At 34.7% G+C, this 22,763-nt stretch overlaps 1 protein-coding gene across 1 annotated transcript; it reads left to right on the forward strand.

Annotated features, from left to right (window-relative positions):
* The first annotated feature begins 13,692 nt into the window (after positions 1-13,692).
* On the forward strand, positions 13,693-21,033 carry LOC140874723 (uncharacterized). The gene is made up of 6 exons (XM_073278089.1): positions 13,693-13,711; positions 13,836-13,933; positions 19,838-20,154; positions 20,222-20,294; positions 20,373-20,469; positions 20,667-21,033. The coding sequence occupies exons 1-4, from the start codon at positions 13,703-13,705 to the stop codon at positions 20,227-20,229; spliced, it is 432 nt and encodes a 143-aa protein (XP_073134190.1). The 5' UTR covers positions 13,693-13,702; the 3' UTR covers positions 20,230-20,294; positions 20,373-20,469; positions 20,667-21,033.
* The last annotated feature ends 1,730 nt before the right edge of the window (positions 21,034-22,763 follow it).

A 22,763-nucleotide genomic window follows, 5' to 3' on the forward strand; every position in this document is an offset into this window, starting at 1 on the left:
TAAACACTTTAGATTACTTATATAAAAATTGATTCACTTTTAATCTTGTGTATTTTCTTCTTTTTTTACTTGTAATACATCCAACACTTTTCTATACATTTGTTTTTTGCATTTAACCTATCATCTTACGCCCAAGCAAATGATACATGTGTAAACCGATTAATTTTTCTTTTCATAAATTACAATACTGGATATATATATATATATATATAGTAATGATCACCTACACCCTAGGGTGCAGTGTGCGATCAACCCGGTACCGGGTTTTAGTGGTCGCACACGACAAATTCTGCACCCTAGGTGCAGGTGATCAAAATTATATATATATTTAACAATAACATAAGTTATTTATCATGTTTTCATTTCTTTATCGTTTGTATTCGGAACAAATTATTTTTTATTAATACCTTAATATAAATGCATGTTTAATTTATAAAAAAATAGAATCAATTGTACGTTACACTACAGACGTCGGTAAACATCTCATGAATTGAGTGTTAATGAGATTCTAACATATGGGTAATACTCAAATAATTCATCCAAGAGTCCACATCTCAACACATATGCATGATTAATATTATAGAGTTCACATGACATCAGAACCTCGTTTAAATATGAGCACCACACGATTCGATATCGAAAAATTCACGGCAAGAATGATTTCAGTCCATGGAGACGAAAAATAAGGGCATCGCTTGTTCAAAATGGCGTGGACGATGCACTCGTGGGAGATGAAAACATGCCTGATAAGATCAAAGGAATGGACAAGAAAGAAATTCTTGCGAAAGCTCATAGCGTTTTGATATTGAGCCTTGGAGACAAAGTATTGCGTGAAAATATCAAAGGATACGTCTGCTGCTACAATTTGGCTGAAACTCGAGCACCTCTACATGACTAAATCTCTGGCAAACAAGCTTTTCCTCAAGAAAAAGCTATATACATTCAAGATGCCAACTGGTAAGTCGATCGAAGGTCACAACGATGATTTTAATAAAATTATTTTGGATCTTGAAAATTTAGAGATTAAATTTGAAGATCAGGATCAATATTTGTTGTTATTGTATTATTTCCCTGATGCATATGATAATCTAAGAAATACATTGATCTATGGCAAAGAAACTCTCACTCTGGAAGAAGTACATGCGGCTTTGATATCCAAGGAGTTGAACAAGAAATCTGGAAACGAAAGTGATGATCAGAGTGAAAGGATCTTTACTAGAAGAAGATCTGATAAAAGAGAATTTAAGCCAAGAAACAACTCTCGATCAAAGTCAAGAACTAAGTTCAAAAGGAAAAGTTTATTTTGTCATAAGTAGGGGACATTTTAGAATAGATTGTACCGAAAAAAATAAGAAACAAGGTGTAAAGGAATCAGAATGATCAGGGGATGCAACTTTGGCAGAAGATGGATATGAAAGTGCTGATGTATTGCTGGTAACCAGTGATAAATATGAAAAGGAATGGATCCTTGATTCAGGATGTTCTTATCATATGAGTCCATGTAAGGAATGGTTCACATGTTTCACTGAGATCGATGGTGGAAAAGTCCTTATGGGAGACAATATTGTTGGATCATAAATCCAACGTTGAGCTTATATGTAAATAATTATGTGTTGTGGGCTGTCAAATAAAGTTAGCTCATAAAAGTGATCTAAATAAAGTTTCGGTTTATTTGGGCTTTAATGTATCTAATAGGATGTGGCCTTTAATGTGTAGATACTAGTGGGCTTTTCTATTTGATTGATGGACTTAAATAGAATCTCAAAATATAAATATAGGGTTATGGTCCCCAGATCACACGACGTCTACATCGACACAGTCATTCTATTCTATTTTCATCTATAGTTTAGAGAGCATGAGAGAACTGATGGAACTCTCAAAGGCAATCGTGTTGATCTGGAAGGCCAAACCATGCAGATCTACATCGGTATCAATTATTAAGAATTAAGGTACGCTTCCGCTTCAGTTTACAGTATTTAATCTTAATGATTTAGGATGATGATTCTGGGTTTAAGTTTATAGGAAATTTTCCCTAACAAGTGGTATCAGAGACACTCATGTTTAAATCATTGAGATACGGTTTATATTCGATTTGGTTTAATCGAAAACAGAAAATTACAGTGTTCGAATCAAATTCGAATTTTTCAGTCCAGGATATTTTTTTTAAATTTTTGGATTTAAAAAAAAACTGGAAAAATTCGAAATTGTTCCGAACTAGGGTTTGGCCGCCGGATTCAAGGCCCGAACGGCCCTTCCACGGCCAGTATCCGGCGGAAATCGTTGAGGGGTTTTCTTACCCATGTTAAGGCGCCCCTTCCAGTTCAGTCAATCGACCAGAAACCACCGCAAATCGGTCTGATTTCGGATCTATATTTGCGCATGTGTATTGTGCGCGAAAAAGGTGAAATCGAGACCCTTTTCCGGCCGTTCTCGTCGACGATTAGGACCGGAGATGGTGTAGTCGTGGTCGCCGACTCGTGCTCTACCAGTTTTCGGTCGGAATTTGGCTGGAGAAGTGACGGCGGCGGCGGCGGCAGGTTGAAGAAGGTGGAGATGGGTTAGGGTTTTGGCCCAATTTTCGAATTTTTGAAAATTTAATTTTTTTTTTTTAAAATTAAGGAAACAAAAATATTCAGATTTTTGGTAAATTTTTTCTAACCCATCACATATTTTTTGGATTAAGTTTAATTCGATAATAAACCCATTTTGTTTTGGGTTTTAAGGATAATTTGATTTAATGTTTAAATATTAAATTTATTTAAATAATGATAAGATTATATTTTATATATTTTAAAATGAATTAATTGAAACAATATGTTACCAAAGTGACATCTCTTGTGAATACTAATTTATTTTGAAATATAAAAGATTTCGGTTATGTAATTTTTATTTGTATTAATCGGCTCAAAGAAAGATTAATATTTAATATTATTACATATGTGTTTATATAAGGGTAAAATTGTGATAGTTATTCGGTTTTTATGTGAATAATAATCGGCCCAAAGGAAGATTATTATTTGACATGTTATTGACTATCAATTTTCGGTATCCCTTATGAGGTTTACATTATTTGAATTAATTGATTATTTTATATGGATTAAGTTTATCGGGTCAATATACATGGGTCAGTTAATTAATGAGCTTGGTTTATGGCCCAATTTGAATTGTAATTTGTAATAAAAAGTGGGCCTGATTTATGGCCCGTTCTCACCCTTAAATATGTATCTCCTACTTGTCATCGAAATTTATTGTAAATTTATTAGACATAGTGGAAGATAAAGATTTGAAGACAATGGTGGGCCCAGCAGACAATAAAAACCGAAAAAATGTAAATTGAAAGCTCAATGTAATAGGATTGCATTGCATACTTGCATATCACCTAGGATTGAACATAGACTCGTGATTGGCAACCACGGGTCGAATAGATCTAGGCATCGATCATCCTTAATATAATATATGATATTATTGTTGTATGCATGTTTAGACTAAAATGCATGAATCCCGCAAGCATACAAATATTGCATGATGAGACAGTTTTCAAAATTAAAAATCCCTCATTTTAAATATGATTTAAAATTGATATCAAGATAAACAAAAGGAAATTTAAATATTGTTTAAATATTCCTACCTTCCATCAACGAGCAATGTATGAGATGCTACCCACGGGCACGGTCCGGCTCATATTATTGGGGGGGCTCGTTCATCGGAAAGCTGTACATTGGATCGACACATGTTGTAAGTTGAGTGGAACTCCCATGGGATTGGCTCATATTATTGGGGATCCACATGGCGACCGTCCATCACAACTTAATATTGATGGGTCATTTTGACATGTCACAATAAAAGGCGTCATATTATTGGGCTTTTATTGGACATGAGATAAAAACATGGGGATTGCTTTGGAAGCAATTGGGCTCTATCTTTTAAAAATTATGGTTGGCTGATATTATTCGGGACTATGATTTGTCAATTGGACTCCATGTTCCCACTAAAGAAAATAGTTTCTCGTTTTCACTAGAGTGTATTGAAATCGTTAAAATAGTGGGAGTGAAATTCATAAAATAAATCTCGCCATATTTTATGTCTTAGTAAATTAATTAAGCAATCACTGATTATTGTCTGTTTCTTTTTAGTATTTCATTACAATGAATTCGCACAATCCACTATTCTTGATTCTCAAACAAAACAAACTGACTGGCGCAAACTATACGAAATGGTTCCGTAAGTTAAAGATTGTTCTAAGTTCGGAAAAGGCTTTCTACGTGTTAGAAAAGTCTCCTCCGAAGGAATCCCCGGCTGATGTAAGTCCGGAAAAGTTAGCTAATCTTGATAAATTGTGGGACCATGATATCAAGGCCAAAAGCTACATGCAGGCTTCGATGTCTGATGAACTTCAAAGGCAATTTGAGGATGCAGTGAATGCTGCTGACATTCACAAGGCCCTCAAGGAACTTTTTGGAGCTCAGTCGAGATCCGAGATGTATGCAACTGTCAAAGAGCTCATGACATGCCGCATGCGAGATGGGACTTCGGTCCGTGAGCATGGGGTACACATGATTGGGCTCATTGAAAAGTTGGTAAAACTTGATCTGACATTGGAGCACGAACTGAATGCGGACTTGTTACTTCTTTCTCTTCCTTCATCGTTTGAAGGTTTTGTGATGAACTTAAATATGAACAAGATAGAGGCCACCCTTGAAGAGATGGTCAATATGCTTGTTACATATGAGGCCACACTAAAGAAGGATAAACCGATACTCTTGGTTGACTCCTCTTCTAACTCTAAGAAGGGGCCAAATGAAAAGGGTAAGAAACGTTCTGCCCCACCCAAGAAAATTGTACCAAAGAAGAAGAGTAAGACAAAGGCTTCAAACGGGAACAAGAATGAAGATGCTTGCCATTACTGCAAGAAACACGGTCATTGGAAACGTAACTGCAAAGAATACCTAGAGCAGTTACGAACTGCAAAGGGTATGTTTTATATTGAAATAAATGTTTCACTTAATACTATTTCTTGGGTATTGGATACCAGATGTGGATTTTACATTTGCAATGATTTGTAGGTGATGACAAGAAGTCGTAAGCTTAGGATGAGTGAGACCCAGCTGAGGCTCGGAAATGGTTCTAGAGTTGAAGTCAAAGCTGTGGAAGACGTTTATTTAGTTTTGCAAAACAATTTTAAGTTATTTTTTAGAGATGTTTTATTTGTGCCAGATTTGGTTAAAAACATTATTTCTGTTTCTATGCTTGATAGAGATGGTTTTTCTTGCAATTTTGTGAATGAGATTTGAAATATTTACAAGAATGAATGTTTGATTGGAAATGGACAACTTGAAAATGATCTATATAACTTAAAATTAAAAGAGGTTCCAGTTAATTATGTTGATAAACCGGTAACAACAAATAAAAGAAAAAACGATAGTCAAAACCCGGCAAACCTTAGGCATGCTAGGCTAGGTCATATTTCCTCTAGGAGGATGAACAAGCTAGTGGGATATGGCATGTTTGATATGTCTGATATTAACTCTCTACCTACTTGTGAGTCCTGCCTAAAAGGAAAAATGACTAAATCTCCTTTCAAAGGAAAACCTGAGTGTAGTCAAAATTTATTGGATTTGATCCATACAGATGTTTGCGGCCCATTTAGTATTGGTACTAAATTTGGTCACACCTACTTCATTACCTTTACTGATGATTATTCTAGGTACGGGTATTTATATTTGATGAAATATAAGTCTGAATCATTTGAAAAGTTCAAAGAATTCAAGACTGAAGTAGAAAACAAACTAGATAAAAGTATTAAAGCACTTCGATCGGATCGAGGTGGAGAATACTTAAGTACCGAGTTTTTGGACTATCTAAAAGAGAATGAGATTATCTCTCAATGTACTCCTCCTATGACTCCTCAGCTAAATGGTGTTTCGGAGCGTTGCAATCGAACTTTGTTGGACATGGTTCGATCTATGATGAGCTTCACTGAGCTCCCACTTTCGTTTTGGGGCTATGCACTTGAAACGACGGTATTGTTGTTGAACAATGTCCACACGAAAGCAGTGAATAAAACTCCATACAAGTTATGGAATGGCAAAGCTCCTAAGTATTCATACTTAAGGATTTGGGGATGTCCTTCTTACGTGAAGCAGACAGTGGGAGATAAGTTGGATAGTCGATCCACCTTATGTTATTTTATAGGATATCCGAAGAACTCAATCGGATATTATTTCTATCATCTTACTGAAACAAAAGTGTTTGTTTCGAGGAATGCCACCTTCATGGAGATGAAGTTCTTACTTGATAAGAAAGGCAAGATGATGGAACTCGAAGAAATTCAAAAAGAACCCGAGATACAAAATAACGATCCTACACCTCAGGAACCATTAAACGACACGCCTCTTACTAGAAGATCCGAGAGGACTTCTAGACCTCCTTTTCGATATGGTCTACTTCTTGAAGGGGATCTGTGAAGCCACGTTTTTTGGTCATAGGCTAGAATTGTAACAGCCACAATGAGTATGCAGATTAGTATTGCATGTATCAGCCAAGGAGTGTAACAGCTAGAAATCAAAAGATTGTAACAGCTGCAATAATGAAGAATGATGGCTGTTAATATGAGTTATTGGCCATGAATGGGAGGCCCTTCAGCTGCTTCTTACACCTATAAATAGTGGCAGATTTAGCAGGGAGATCACACCAATTTCGAACACAAAAACTGAGTAAAACTCTGCACATTTTGAGTTCCAACCTTCTGCCACTTTTGAGGACTAGCAGAAGCACTACCAGTTCGATAGCAGCAGTTCAAGCAGAGCAAGGTTTCTGTTCCAGTTTCAAAGCAAGCATTCTGTTCTATTGTGGAAGAAGTTTTCTGCTCACGTTTGAGGCTTACCATCAACATCAAGTTCTGCACGATTTGTTATAAATCGAATACGGTAAGAGGGCTTATATCTATATATGTTTTAAATACGTTCATGATCGTGTTTGTGAAAATTCAATCGTACATGGCCTGGTTCATACTTCTTTGAAATTCGTACATGTTTGTTCTATGAAACTCCTTGTTATGCACTGTTAGAATTTGACTTAAGAAGTGGATAAGGAATTCCGAAAACATGATAAGATATGATATGACCCTGATGCGGTGGGTTATAATAACCGTTTAAGGCCACGCCCCCTTAGAGGAGTAAAAATTAGGGACTGATCAGTAGCCATGATTAACGAGATGAATAACAGTGCTATGTCTAAGTTTATGTGATATTCATGATATGTATTGATGCTCAGTTTCAATTCATGCCTTGTTCTGATCTATGTTGCGACATGTGTTGGAACGTGCTTCCTTTGAACTCCTATATATATATGTATATTCGACATTTGCATGTACGATTGGCCCCCTCTTGCTGAGTGTTTCCCAAAACACTTATCCCCCTTACTTCCCTTTCCAGATACTGAAGAGCAGTTGGATGATGATGAGAAAAACGCATTCTGGGGTTGGTGATCAAGTCTAAATTTATGGAATTGCTAGCAGTCTTATTAGTTTTATTATCGCTTATATTTCGCTTCCGCTATTATCATGTTTTGGTTATTGTAAAGACATTACTGGATTTGTAAAGACTGGTTGAAGGCTGTTTATGTACTACATGGCTTGTTGTTTTACGATTTAAAATTGTTTACAACGCTGATGCTACGTTCCGATCACGGGGCGTGACAGGATCAAAGTGAACCCGACATTGGATGAGATCCAAGAAACTTCAAGGAAGCAATTTCTGATGCGGATTCGAATTTATGGCTTGAAGCTATGCAGTCGGAAATAGACTCGATGCATACAAACCAAGTTTGGTTTTTAGTGGATCCTCCCGATGGAATTGTTCCAATAGGGTGTAAATGGATCTACAAGAGAAAACTTGGGTCTGATGGTAAGGTACTGACCTACAAGGCACGATTGGTAGCAAAAGGTTATAGTCAAAGACAAGGTTTTGACTATGATGAAACCTTTTCACCAGTCGCAATGTTCAAGTTCATAAGAATCCTTATTGCCATAGCAGCTTGGTATGACTATAAGATATGATAAATGGATGTGAAGACTGCATTTCTTAATGAAAACATTAAGGAAGAAATCTATATGATGCAATCCAAGGGATTCACATCCATGGGAAGCGAGCATAAGGTATGCAAGCTTCAGAGATCAATTTAAGGTCTCAAACAAGCATCAAGAAGTTGGAACCAGAAATTTGATGAAACAATAAAGGATTTTGGTTTTATCAAGAACCCGGAGGAACCATGCGTGCACAAGAAAGTAGTTAAGGATGTTGTGACATTCTTAGTACTTTATGTTGATGACATCCTGCTCATTGGGAATGATGTAGGGATGTTGCAGTCAACAAAGATATGATTATCAGGTAGATTCTCGATGAAGGATTTGGGTGAGACATCCTATATTCTAGGAATACAGATCTATAGAGATAGATCTAAGAGAATGATAGGACTCACTCAAGCAACCTACATCGACACCATATTGAAGAAGTTCTCTATGGATGAGTCCAAAAGAAGACATCTACCTATGTGTCATGGAGTTTCTTTATCCAAGTCTATGTCTCCCAAGACTGAGAAGAGATAGAGAAAATGACACACATACCATATGCGTCAGCCATAGGTAGTATCATGTATGGGATGATATCTACCAGACCGGATGTAGCCTTTGCTCTGAGTGTCACGAGCAGATATTAGGCCAACCCCGATCAAATGCATTGAAAAGCTGTGAAGGATATTTTTAAGTACTTAAGAAGAACTAAGAATGTATTCATGGTTTATGGGGGAAGAGAATTGAAATTGGAAGGCTATACCGACTCTAGCTTCCAAAGTGATGTGGATGACTCGAAGTCAACCTCTGGATTTGTATTCATGCTCAATGCCGGTGCTGTCTCTTGGAAGAGTTCCAAGCAGGACACCACAGCGGATTCTACCACTGAGGCAGAATACATTGCAACATCAGCTGCTGCTAAAGTGGCCGTTTGGATGAGGAATTTTGTCCAAGAGTTGGGCGTAATTCCTAACGTTGTTGGACCAATCTCGGTGTACTGTGACAACAATGGTGCCGTTGCTCAGGAAAAGGAACTAAGGTCTCATCAAAGATCCAAACACGTACTGAGTAAATACCACATCATCCGGGAGATCGTGGAAAGAGGAGACATCACTGTCGAGAGAGTAGCCTCTGCAGACAATATTGCTGATCCATTTACTAAGCCCTTGTCAGGTCCATTATTTGACAAACATTGCGAAGCAATGAGACTACGTAGTATGACTAGTTGGCTAGTGGGAGATTAAAAGAGTGGGTTCCCGATTAGCCAACTTGTGGCTAAGGGCTTTGATGACTCTATATATAAACAATCTTTGTTTAATATAATTTACACTTTTATAATGGCATTTACTTTATCTTTTATCATATTATTATGTTGTGACATACTATACGATGTTTAGATGAAAACCTTGAATATACTAGAGTGCATGTAAGATGTGATAGTGCATTGGGATGACTATCATGAAACACATCTTATAAGCACTGTATATTCTAAACAGTTCCTAGTCAATTGAGCCGTCCGCAAATGAGGATAAGGATCGCTCGAGATTGAGACTAGCATTTGCAATGCCGAGTACCACGTTTCATTGGTATGGAACATAGAGATGTTCAAAGCATGCAAATGGATATTCATATGATGAATAATCGAACTACCCTATCCGGACTTTTCAAGTGGTTATCATTAATTGAGTGGATAAATCCGCGGTTTTGGTTGTACACCATTAGTCCTTACTACTTGAAACATCATGGAGACTCTATATGCTAGTACTATACTTTGACTCATTTATCGACTCTATGAGGGTCATCAGGTGTCGAGATTGGATATAGTTACGACACATATAGGAGTCGATGCTTTGTTGTCAAGGATTCACCACACGCTTGCGAGTGTGGATATCCTATACGATATAAGAAGATATTAGTGTGATAAATCTCTGTCAAGAGTACATGATGTGCTTTAGGTTACTTGGTTTCCTAGTAGCACATGCGATGTCACTATTTGATCTTCAAGATGCATTGCATAGTTATCGAATATCGAACGACTCTCGATGTACCAATGGTTCTTGATTTGATCGAGATATTTGGATGAAGGGACCATACTGTACGCTAACCAAAACCTACTGGTTCTTGCAGGCACTATCAGTGATACCTAGGAAATCATGGGGTGATGTTGCTAGACGCTCTTACCATGATTCGATGGGTAAGTCGGAAATTGTTGTTCCGAGTTACAAGGAGTTGTGAGCCCACGGCTAGCTGTATCCCTGAACCACTGAGGGTCACACAAGTAATTGATTACTAATCCCCGTTGAGATAGTTAAATTTAAAGAGTTGAATTTAGCGAAAGAGAAGTTGGACTTCTTAACTAAAGGGAGTGGAATTTCAGAAAATGACATAGGGCTGAACATTTTTGGAAATCACTGAATTCGGATTCAGAAAAATTATCTTGACTTTAAAAGGTGCAGAAATGGTTTCTATGCACATTGGTAAAATCAGTTTATCAATCGGAGTCATGATGAATTTTATATTAATTTATATAATAACAGGCTTGGCTTGTTGGGCTTAAGTTATGGATTATGGGCCCTAAGCAGTTAGTGTCCTAATAGACATATAACTTAATCCAGTCTAGAAATTATATATATATATATATATATATATATATATATGTGTGTGTGTGTGTGTGTGTGTGTTTGTGTGTGTGTGTGTGTAATTTTCGAAAAACTCATTCATTCCAACCTTGCAATTTTCGAAAATCACATCTAAATATTAAAAGGAATTTTCAAAAATTTGAGAGAGTGTCTCAAGAGAATTTTCGAAATCCCTTCTCCTTTTGAGAAAATTCAGTTTGTGATTTTTATGAAAAATTACACTCTGAATTGACAGATCAAATCTGTTTAATCTCTTCGATAAACATCTGATTGATTTCTAGTGCAATCAATCAGAGGGTTTTAGTTTTCTGTTCGTGGACCTAATTCAGGAGATTAATCGAGCGAGTCATCAGTTCCTGGGATTTACAACAAGAGCAAAAAATTCTGTTGGTGTCCATAATCAAGCCATAGCTTGAAGAGGTAAAATTATAATTGTTATTATTATTTTACTTGTTGATTTTAATCGTGAGGATTTGATACCCATGATATGAAATTGTTCCATATAAGAAAATACAAATTTTAAAATTCCGCTGCACCGGGTATCACATCTTTGATCTGAGAACGCATTTTCCAACACACTGATCAAGCAGAAAGGAGGATAGCTCACGTGATGATACCAAACCAGATGATTCCAATTAATAAGAGGATTATTCGATAAGTAGATGAGGTTTCCAATTGTGAAGAAACAGTGGTGGTTGCAACTTGCAAAGCAACCACACCGACAAGTATGAGTTGAATTGTTTGGAATGCTTAGGGGCTTTGGAACCAACGAGCATTCCGTGAATTTAAAAGGCTTATAGCCGAAAAAGGATCCAGCTCTCCTTTTTTTTTTTTTTTTTTATCTAAGACGAAAATGAGGGAGTCTTTATGCAAGAATTGGAAAGCTTTGCTCGGATTCTTTGGTATGTTTGTGGTTGATTGTCGAGGATGCAGACGTGGTCTAAATATCGGGATTACGAGGACGTTATATGCGCCTACGAAAAAGGAGATGATAAATGCCTGAATAATTGTTAGGTTTGTACAAGGAGGGCAATGGGTCGAACATGGATAGTATATCATGTCTTCATCTCTATACTTGTTTATAAAATTCATCTACATATCTATTTATTAAATTCATCTCATACATACCCATATCCATACCCATAGTCATCTCGTCGGAGGATCAGATATTCACCTTACCCATTTACATTTATTGTATCTACCTCATGAAAATACATTTTTTCTTACAAATTTGAATTATTTTGATAAAAAATATGTTTATTTCCCAGATTTTTATACCAAAATTTTCAAGAGAATAATAAGAAAAAAATGAAAGATAAAAGAAAATCGATAACCTAGAAATTATATAAAAATAACAAAATATTGTAAATAATAATCACAATATCATTATTCACAAATAACAATACGTTTATATGAATTATTTTCATTGTTTCATCCAACCAACATAATTTAATAAAAATAAATTAAATTAGAATTTTTTAATATAATTAATATGTATATATATATATTATATATATATAAATATATATTATCGAATATCGGGTCGGATATTGGTAGGATGTTACTACATCTGTTTCCATCCTTATATACGATATGCCTATACCCATTTACATATTTCTTTAATCAAGTCCAAAAAAATAAATTTATACCCTATTCTATTCGGATCAGGTATCTGGGGTATTGTTTGGTTCGAGTGATATGATAAATAATATATGAATAAGTAATATAATGCAATATAAAATATATAAAAATGATAGTTAATATAGTATTTGATTTGATTGATAGATTATAGTTTATTTAATTTATTGATTAAATTTTATATAAAAATTAAAAATTACCATTTTGTCCTTTTAAGAATAAAATAAAATATGAATAATATTATTTAGGTGGGTGTATTCAAAGTGGGAGATTTAATTACTTTCACGGAGTCTTGTGGAGTTTAAAAGTCAATAGGTATTCAATCTAAACTTGTATAAACTCTACGAAAATCCAGAGGTATCCAAAATGATTAACACTCCTGTTAGACCATTTTACGGATCTATATCCGTGAGACGGGTGATCCGACCTGACCCAACTAAAATACCCATTCAGTTATAATTGGGATCTTAGCCAAAATCACCGATCTTCTTCAATTCTCACGTTTAGGGATGTAAACGAGACGAGACGAGCCGAGATTTTGAATGTTCAAGCTCGGCTCATTTATAAAAGAGCCGAGCCCGAGCTTATTTAACAAATATATTCATGGCTCACGAGCTTATTCGAGCTTTTATCGAGCCTAAACGAGCTTAATATATTTAAACTATAAATTTAAATATTCATTAAATTAATTAAAAACTAAATTATATATTTGAAAAAATATAATATTATTATTAAAATTTTTAAATTTATTCTAATAAATTAATTTTTATAGATTTTTCAATATTTTTTATAAGTAAAGTGTAAATTTATAAATTAAAAATCAATGCTATTATTTTTTCTTTACATCCCTACTCACATTCCTCGAGTTTCTCTACACGAACAAAATCATAAATCTTCTTCAATTTTTCTTTAATTCTCATGGAATCCCAATCCAAATTGGACGAGAGAATGTATTCTTCTTCAATTCTGGTGGAATCCCAATCCAATTGGGTTGCATTTCGATTGTCGATCTCTCCTCTCGCCGCCGCCGTCATCCTCAAACTCCTATCGCCGTTCTCGCCTTTGAGTCTGATCACAAGGTACGACTATGGATTCATTCGTCCCGCCGTTGCTTAAACCCTAATTTCCTAGTTGATTCTTTTCTTGTGCGTGTTTGGAGCTTGGAGTAATCGGATGAAGAGCGTTTTGGTTGGATGGTTTAGATCTGTTTGAAGCTATGCTTACAGATGTTGAATATGATAACCTACCCAACTTGATTTCTGGATGTTTAGTGCATGAGGTTACTATTGGATTCATGTGTTTGTTACCTAACTTGTTTCTAGTCTATAGCATATTTCACAATTGGTGGACAATTGAAATGGCAGAGGTACACTTTCTTTGTCTTTATTTATTTTTCATTAAAAGAAATTTGATGTTACATGAGAAGCAGGAATAAAAATTAGTTGAATTGTGTTTTGTACATCAATTTACCAGACTTTGTGTTGTTGCAGGAGAGTTACAAGGATTCCTTGCATGTCTATGACTTAAGTCAAGGTCTTGCCAGGCAATTATCGACAACCTGTTTTGGAAAAGCAATTGAAGGCATATGGTAAGATTTACGTTTGAATAGAAGTTTTGTTTTCCAATGCAAACCTAAGATTATGTAGGTTCGACTGTTGCTTCTCTGGGCCCTTAACTGTATACAATATGATTTTTATGTTCTTCATTCCCAATGGTAATTTATTTAAGTCAGGTATAAATACTGGTTTCTTAAGATGTCATTGCTGATGGTATATTAAGCACCTAGCATGGATAACATTTTGATTCAATTCCATACGAACCCTCATTTTTCTTCTGTGAAATACTCGTAATCTACAAGTAAATATAATGGTGGAAAGAATTTCAGCATTTCAATGTATCTTGGAACTATATTTCTCATATAAATTACCATTTGACATCAACTTATTGCTAATTTTTTAAATGTGTAGAAGGTTGATGAATGTTGTTTCTTTTATATTACAATCAATTAAATATTGATGTTTCCTTTTGTCTTATGTTTAGAGTTCCTTAATCATTGTATAGTGTACAAATTGTTAAATTTTAATGGAGTAATCTCTGTTTCTGTTTTTGTTCTTTAGTGTCCTTGTTCATGATTAAGGTATCTAATTTGAGTTGTGTTGAGGAATATACTCAATTTATGATTAGCCTTGTGAAATAAATTTCAACAGATACCAAACAAGGAGGGAAAATATTTGTTTTTTACTGAAGCATAATACCCACTCGAACATATTCATTTTATGAACATGCATGTGAAATAAATTTCAATAGATACTAAACAAGGGGGGCAAGGTCGCAAGGCTTTGTTTTGACTGAAGCACAATAACCCACTTTTTACGCTAGAAGATTCTCCGACTATCAAATTTAGGCTGGTGGTTTTAAGGTTATAATTGTTTGCATAGGTGATTTCAAAAGAATGAGATTTGTCTCCCTTTTTTAATGTAAGGTCAGGTAGGGAAAAAGGAGTGGTATATTTGTGTAGATTATGCAGGAATAATTCTTTTATTGATATTCCAACCTCTTTATAGAGATTCAGTACAACCTATAACTAAGGAAAAAAACATAAATAAGGAAAAGAGAATATACAGCTATACAATATTCTGTAATTACAAAATATACAATCAAATAAATATCCTAAAGATTCAGAATGTGATTTCCTTGACTTTGAACGTGATTCTCAACACTCCCCCTCAAGCTGGAAGAAAGATATCGTTCATGGCCAGCTTGCTTAGTAACTTGTCGAATTGCTTCTTTTGTAGGCCTTTTGTAAGAATATCTGCTACTTGTTCAGATGTAGGAATATATGGCATGATAATGAGTCCATTTTCTATCTTTTCCTTGATAAAATGTTTGTCAACTTCAACATGCTTGGTTCTATCATGGAGGACCGGGTTGTGTGCGATTGCTCGCTGCTTTGTTGTCACAAAAAACCTTTATGGGCAGTAGAATAGGAATCTTAAGCTCTGCAAGCAACTGTTTGATCCATAAAACTTCACAAATACCATGAGCTACTGCTCTGAACTCAGCTTCAGCGCTACTTCTGGCCACCACATTCTGTTTTTTACTGTGCCAAGTCACAAGATTTCCTCCAACAAAGGTACAGTATCCCGAAGTTTATCTTCTATCGGTTACACTCCCTGCCCAATCTGCATCAGTGAACACTTCAACTTGGAGATGTCTTCTATCTTCGAACATAATTCCTTTTCCCGGTGTCCCCTTTAAGTATCTTAATATCCTGTATACAGCATCAAAATGCTCTTGCTTAGTTGAGTGCATAAATTGACTCACCGTACTTACCGCGAACACGATATCAGGACGTGTATGAGAGAGATAGATCAACCTCCCAACTAGGCATTGGTACCTTTCTTTATCAACCATTTCTTCAAGATTTGCAGGTTGGAACTTCACATTTGGTTCTAGTTTCTGCCGGTTTACAGCCAAGTAGGCCAGTTTCTCCCAATAAATCAAGAACGTACTTTCTTTGAGAGACAAAAATACTCCTCTTGGATCTTGCAAATTCCATTCCAAGAAAGTATTTTAGAGGACCCAAGTCCTTGATTTCAAATTCGAGAGCTAAGGCCTTTTTTAACCTAGCAAGTTCTAGAACATCATCTCCTATCAGGATGATATCATCTACGTAAACTATCAGCACTGCCACTTTCCCTTCTCTTGAGTGTTTGAAAAACATAGTATGATCAGCTAGACTTTGGACATATCCTTGAGACTTGACAGCTTTTCCAAACCAATCAAACCAGGCCCTAGGAGATTGCTTAAGGCCATACAGTGACTTTTTTAATCGACACACTTTCAGGTTTCCAAAATTTTCTTCAAATCCAGATGGTATGTCCATAAAAACTTCTTCCTCTAAATCACCATTTAAAAATGCGTTTTTCACATCTAACTGTTGCAACGGCCAGTTAAGATGAACTGCAAGAGAAAGAAGTACTCGAATGGGATTGATCATTGCAACAGGTGAGAAGGTTTCCTGGTAGTCAATTCCATGAGTTTGTGTGAAACCTTTAGCAACCAACCTCGCCTTGTATCTCTCAATACTTCCATCAGGTTTACATTTGATTATGAAAACCCACTTACACCCTACTGTCTTCTTCTCCTTTGGTAGATCAACAATTTCCCAGGTATTATTTCTTTTAAGGGCTTTCATTTCTTCATACACTGCTGATTTCCACTCCAAGTGTCCTAGTGCTTCCTGTATGGTCCTAGGTACAAACAGGTTAGAAACATTTGTTGTGAATCCTCTGTATTTTTCTGAAAGTCTATGATAGGACAAATGCTTGGCGATAGGATATTTGGGACAGTTTCTAACTCCTTTACGTAAGGCAATTGGAACATCAAGGTCACACAAAGGTGAAGGAGTTGAGTTTAGAAGGGGACTACCAGATACCGAAGAACTAGGTGATGATGATTGACCATGCTCAGAATTGATAGGAAGATTCTCAATGGTGGACTTCAACCTGCGTCTATAGTAAACACGTAGCTCAGTGGACATAGGTGGTAATATTTCTCCCCCTGTGTTGGATCCAATATTATTTGGCATAGATAGATTAGACCTTTCTGAATTTTCATTATCCATAATATTCAGTTCTTGATTTATTTCAGGAACAAAAATCATTGGTTTTGGTTTTTCTTGTTGCCAAAAATGATCTTCACTCAAACTCTCCCCCTGAAGAGAGGTTTTGGTATAAAAAGGAGATTTTTCCAGAAACTGAATATCCATGCTAACAAAGAATTTTTTGTGACTGGATTGAAACACTTATAACCTTTTTTATTAGGGGCATATCCAACAAAAATACATTTTTCAGCCCGTGGATCAAACTTTGAACGAAGATAGGACGGAATATGTACAAAAACTGTGCACCCAAAAAGTTTTAAAGGGAGATTATTGATGAGACTTGTGTTTGGAAATGATGTTGTAAGAATTTGCAACGGAGTGCCATAGTTCAAAATTCTACTGGGCATTCTATTAATCAAATAACAACTTGTCAAGATTGCATCCCCCCAAAGATAAGTAGGGACACTCGTATGAAACATGAGAGCCCTAGCTACTTCAAGTAAATGTCAATTTTTACGTTCAGCAATTTCATTTTGTTGAGGGGTATCCCTACAAGTTGATTGGTGTACAATGCCCTTTTGTTTAAAGAAATCTCCTAAACATTCATTAAAAAATTCTGTTCCATTGTCACTTCGAAAAATACTTATTTTAGTTTGAAATTGTGTTTCAATCAAAGAGTAAAAATCTTTAAAAAGTTTTGCAACCTCATTTTTCGATTTCATTAAATAGACCCAGCATAGGCGTGTATGATCATCAATGAATGTCACAAACCATTTTTTTTCCATTAAAGTGGTGATCTTAGAAGGGCCCCAAACATCACTGTGTATTAGGTGAAATGGCTTTGAAGCACAATATGGTTTGCTTTTGTAAAAATTACGATGACTCTTAGCCAATAAGCAAGTTTCACAGACCAATGAGTTACAATCTATTCTCTTAAATAAATCTGGAAATAAATATTTTAAATAGAAAAAACTAGGATGTCCTAGTCTATTATGCCAAAGCATTATTTGATCATGAACAGGATTTGAATGGACACTACCAATGAAACCCTGAGCTTGTTTATTCCTAGCGCGGTTGTCGTCGAAATAGTAGAGATCTTCCATCATCTTAGCACTGGCAATCATCATCCCCGTGTTCAAATCCAGAAATTCACAATGAGAGACACCAAAAATAACCCGACAATTAGAATCTTGAGATAGACGACTAACTGATAAAAGATTAAAAGAGAGTCTTGGAACGTGCAAAACAGGTTTCAAGATTATTTTGTCGGACAAACGAATTGAACCTTGGCCAGCAATGGAAGATAAACTTCCATCTGCAATTCAGACTTTCTTATTTCCAGAAAAAGGTTCATAAGACATAAATAAATATGACAAATTAGTCATATGATGAGAGGCACCCGAATCTATGATCCAAGATGCACGTAAAGAAGAAGAGTATGCACACAAAGTTCGACCTGTTTGGGCCACGGATGCTACAGGGATACCAGGGGTAGATGACGTAGATTTCAGCAGCTTTAGTAATTGCTCAATCTGCTCTTCACTCAAATTTGGATTCCCTGCAGAATGTGCTCTGGCTGGGACATTATTCAAATCATTTTGTTTATGATTTCTCCACTCCTTAGGTTTCCAATCAGCTGGTTTTCCATGCAATTTCCAGCAAGTTTCACGAGTATGTCGTGTTTTGTCACAAACATCGCACCAAATCTTTGGTTTGTCGTTTTGACGATGCTGATTATGAGGTGTACGATAGGCAGCGGCAGCAGTCCCCAATAAGGCTGAATTTTCAACTGGTTCAGCGGGTATTTTCTTGCCAAGCATGACGGTTCTTCTGCTTTCTTCCCGTCGAACTTCAGAAAAAACTTCGCTAAGTGAGGGAAGAGGATGACGTCCTAAGATCCGAACTTCATCAAATTCGATGTTGAGGCCAGCCAAAAATCGGAAAATTCTCGAATTCTCCTCCTTCGTCTTAAAGTGTTTACAATCATCCGCGTTTTTTCACTCATAGTCATATCATTGAATAAGTCAAGATCCTGCCATAAACCTTTGAGAATATTGAAATATTTAGTGATAGAATTCTCACCTTGACACACTTCCATCAGTTTGAGTTGTATTTCGTATGTTTGGGACTGATTTCCAAGATCTGAATACATCAAAGTGACATTATCCCAAAGATCTTTGACAGTAGGATAACACATGTAATTTGCGCTAATTTCCTCCTTCATGGAATTCACCAACCAAGCCATTATCATGGAGTTTTCATCATCCCAAACTGCGTGACCAGCATCAGTCTTTTTGGGCTTTGAAATGTCACTGGTTAAATACCCGATCTTTCCTCTCCCCCTAATGTACATTCTAACTGACTGAGACCATCTGAAAAAATTGTTCCCATTGAGTCGAATTGTAGTTATTTGGACAGAGTGAGAGAGTGATTCAGTTGGAGGTTTGGATATATTAGGTTTGGTATTGACAGTAGCTTCTTCAGACATGGCTAGGCGGGAAAAAAAACAAGTGAATTTGTGAAGAACAGAGACCAATTACGTTGGCTTTGATACCATGTAGATTATGCAGGAATAATTCTTTTATTGATATTCCAACCTCTTTATAGAGATTCAGTACAACCTATAACTAAGGAAAAAAACATAAATAAGGAAAAGAGAATATACAGATATACAATATTCTGTAATTACAAAATATACAATCAAATAAATATCCTAAAGATTCAGAATGTGATTTCCTTGACTTTGAACGTGATTCTCAACAATTTGCATGTTGGATTATGTATCTGTTACTTTGGTTGCTTTGATGCACATTGATTCTGGCTTCTTTTGTTATCAGCATTTTAGGCTGGTGTTACATTAAAGTCTCGTTCCTTTTGCTTGTGTAGGCATACTGGAATTGTGGTCTATGGCAATCAATACTATTTTGGTAGAGGCATACAAAATGCTCCAGTGGGAACACCACCTTATGGGACTCCTCTTAAAGTAGTTGATCTTGGATTTACTCATGTGCTCAAGAATGTATTTGAAGCGTATTTACAAGAAATTGATCATCGGTACACAGCTGAGACTTACAGATTGCTTACTCATAATTACAACAATTTCAGTAACGAGGTTGCCCAGTTTCTGGTTGGTGCTTCGATACCAGACTACATTTTGAATCTCCCAAATGAAGTCATGGGCAGCCCCATGGGCGCTCTCATGTGTAAGTTTAACGCATTTTATGATCATAATCTCTTTTATTCTGTTAATATATTGAATTTCATCTTCAGCTTATTGACAACAATAGAAATAAAGTACTCAAACATTTTGGATTGGAATGAAAGATGCGCTTGATGTTGCAAGGTATCCATTTTTTAAGTGAACTTTTTATATTTTTCTCTGGTTTCATAGCTTTATCAAACTCTTTTTATCACTAACCAGAGGATTGGAATACTTACATGAGGTTTGCAACCCACAAATGATCCATAGAGATATGAAATCATCAAGTATTCTTCTCAATTCCAAGTTCAATGCCAAGGTAATTTTACTGAAGAATGCCAAGGTATCCAGTAGTACCATTTTTTAAATAATGTGATAGATCATCGGCACGTGGTTCTTGCTAGAACATATACATGTATATGTTTTTTTGTGTGAAGGATATGTTAGTTAATTTCTTAAAAGAATGAAAATTGAATCCATCGTGTTATTGTCCACTTATTGTCTTTGGCTGTGTAGAGGAGTTTGGGAGATCATGAAGCATAGGAAGAGTGTCTTGCGATATCTCATAGTTAAGTTTGCCAAGAGAAGTGACGATCATAAGTGGATTCTTGAGCGTAAGGAGGTGACGAATTTTGAGGCAAGATGACATTTAGCAATTGTGATGCTTCCTGATGTGAAGGATTAATATGAGAAGATGCATGAGTTTCTCATTGACCAAATGCATTTGCTGTCAGGATCATTCGCGTACATTGAAAATGCCGATGCAAAATTTTTACGTGTTGGTTTATTCATGGAGTTTAAGAATGAGGAGGGAACATGTCCTATGTACTGTGAGAGTGGTTTTTTTTTGTATGTCAAGCAATACTTGAGCAACTAATTTGAAATAAATAATATTAATGTTTTGTAAAAAGTATTAATTTTTATGCTAAAAGTATTAGTTTTTATATCAAAAGTATTACTTTGTAATATATGCTTATTTGACATTAAAAAAATAATATTTTAGTAAATGGTATTAAATATAATATATGCTTATTTGATATTAAAAAAATAATATTTTAGTAAACGGTATTAAATATTAGTTTTTATATCAAAAGTATTATTTTTTATGCCAAAAGTATTAATTTTTATGTAAAAAGTATTAATTTTTAATATATGATTATTTGACATTTAAGTTTTTGGAAATGACATAAAATATAATTTTATGATCAAAAATATTATTTTTTATGCTAAAAGTGTTGGTGTTTATGTCAAAAGCATTACTTCTAACGTATTTTTATTTGAAATAAAAAATATTATTTTTTGATCTAAAGTATTAGTCTTTATGTTAAAAGTATTATTTTTTTTAGTCTGAAGTATTAATTTTAATGTATTTTTATTTGACATCAAATAATACTTTTTTATGTCAAATTACATATATTAGAAGTAATATTTTTAACATAAAAAATAATAATTTTGACCAAAGAAGCAATATTTTTATCATAAAAACTAATACTTATTATGTCTAATTTGCATACGTTTGAACTAATATTTTTCACATAAAAAATAATATGTTTATTATAAAAACTAATAGTTTTCACAGCAAAAGTAATACTTTATGTCAAATTAGCAAACGTTATAAAATAACACACACAAAATTAATACTTTTGACCAAAAAAATAATATTTTTCACAAAAAAAGTAATATTTTTTATGTTAAATTATCACACGTACAGGACATCATGGATCATATATGATTTGATTAATCTATACTTATACATATATATTAAAAACATAATATATATATATATATATATACACACACACATTGATAATTTTTTTACTGACATCGATTTAATATAAGGTTTTTTTATCTGAAAGAGGAAATTTTAACCGAAAATAGTGTCTATTTTAATAAATGAAGGTGTTTTTTTTTAAATTTATATTTGACCGAAGCTATTTGTCTCAATTTGCATACTTTTTAGACATAATTTTATTATTGAAAAGTTAAATACTTAAATTTTCATAACCAAATCTGAAGAATTAGTTAATGGAATTACGCTAGTTATCAAATTACTTGTCTCATAACCTTTAATTATAACATTGAGATATTTTCAATTTTTCAAAGGTTTTTATGGAGAGGAAATGCCAATCATCTTATGAAGGTTTTGATGCATTTCATGAACTTGTGACAAAAAATTAATAATTTTAATCAAATAAACATTATTAAAAATTAATACTTGGGCATTTTTTGAGAATTTAATATTTTTTATCTAAAAAGTAATAATTTCATTCAAATAAACACAAGTTACAAATTAATACTTTTGAACATAGTAAAAACTAATACTTTTGACATTAAAACGAATACTTTTCAATCACATAAGTATATATTACGAAAATGATATTTTCCACAATATTTTTTGACATAAAACGTAATACTTTTATCGTGAAAACTAATATCTTTAACCTAACAAATAATACTTTTTAATCAAATAAACATATACAAGCAACCATCGCAAAGATCAGTCTCTCGACTTCAAGAATTACGTTAAACCATATCAATTGCCATTGAAAAAGTGGTCTCACCTTTTCAAGTTCATCTTCAACAGCCTTGGTCGTGCTGTGCTGATGGGGTAAG

The sequence above is a fragment of the Henckelia pumila genome, chromosome 1 (assembly GCF_033568475.1).
Source record: "Henckelia pumila isolate YLH828 chromosome 1, ASM3356847v2, whole genome shotgun sequence".
NCBI lineage: Eukaryota > Viridiplantae > Streptophyta > Magnoliopsida > Lamiales > Gesneriaceae > Henckelia > Henckelia pumila.

Excerpts from the sequence above, each read along its gene's own strand:
- LOC140874723 (XM_073278089.1), top strand. Across the intron at positions 13,934-19,837 it reads AAAGCAATTGAAGGCATATG|GCATACTGGAATTGTGGTCT; the intron begins GTAAGATTTACG and ends TTGCTTGTGTAG.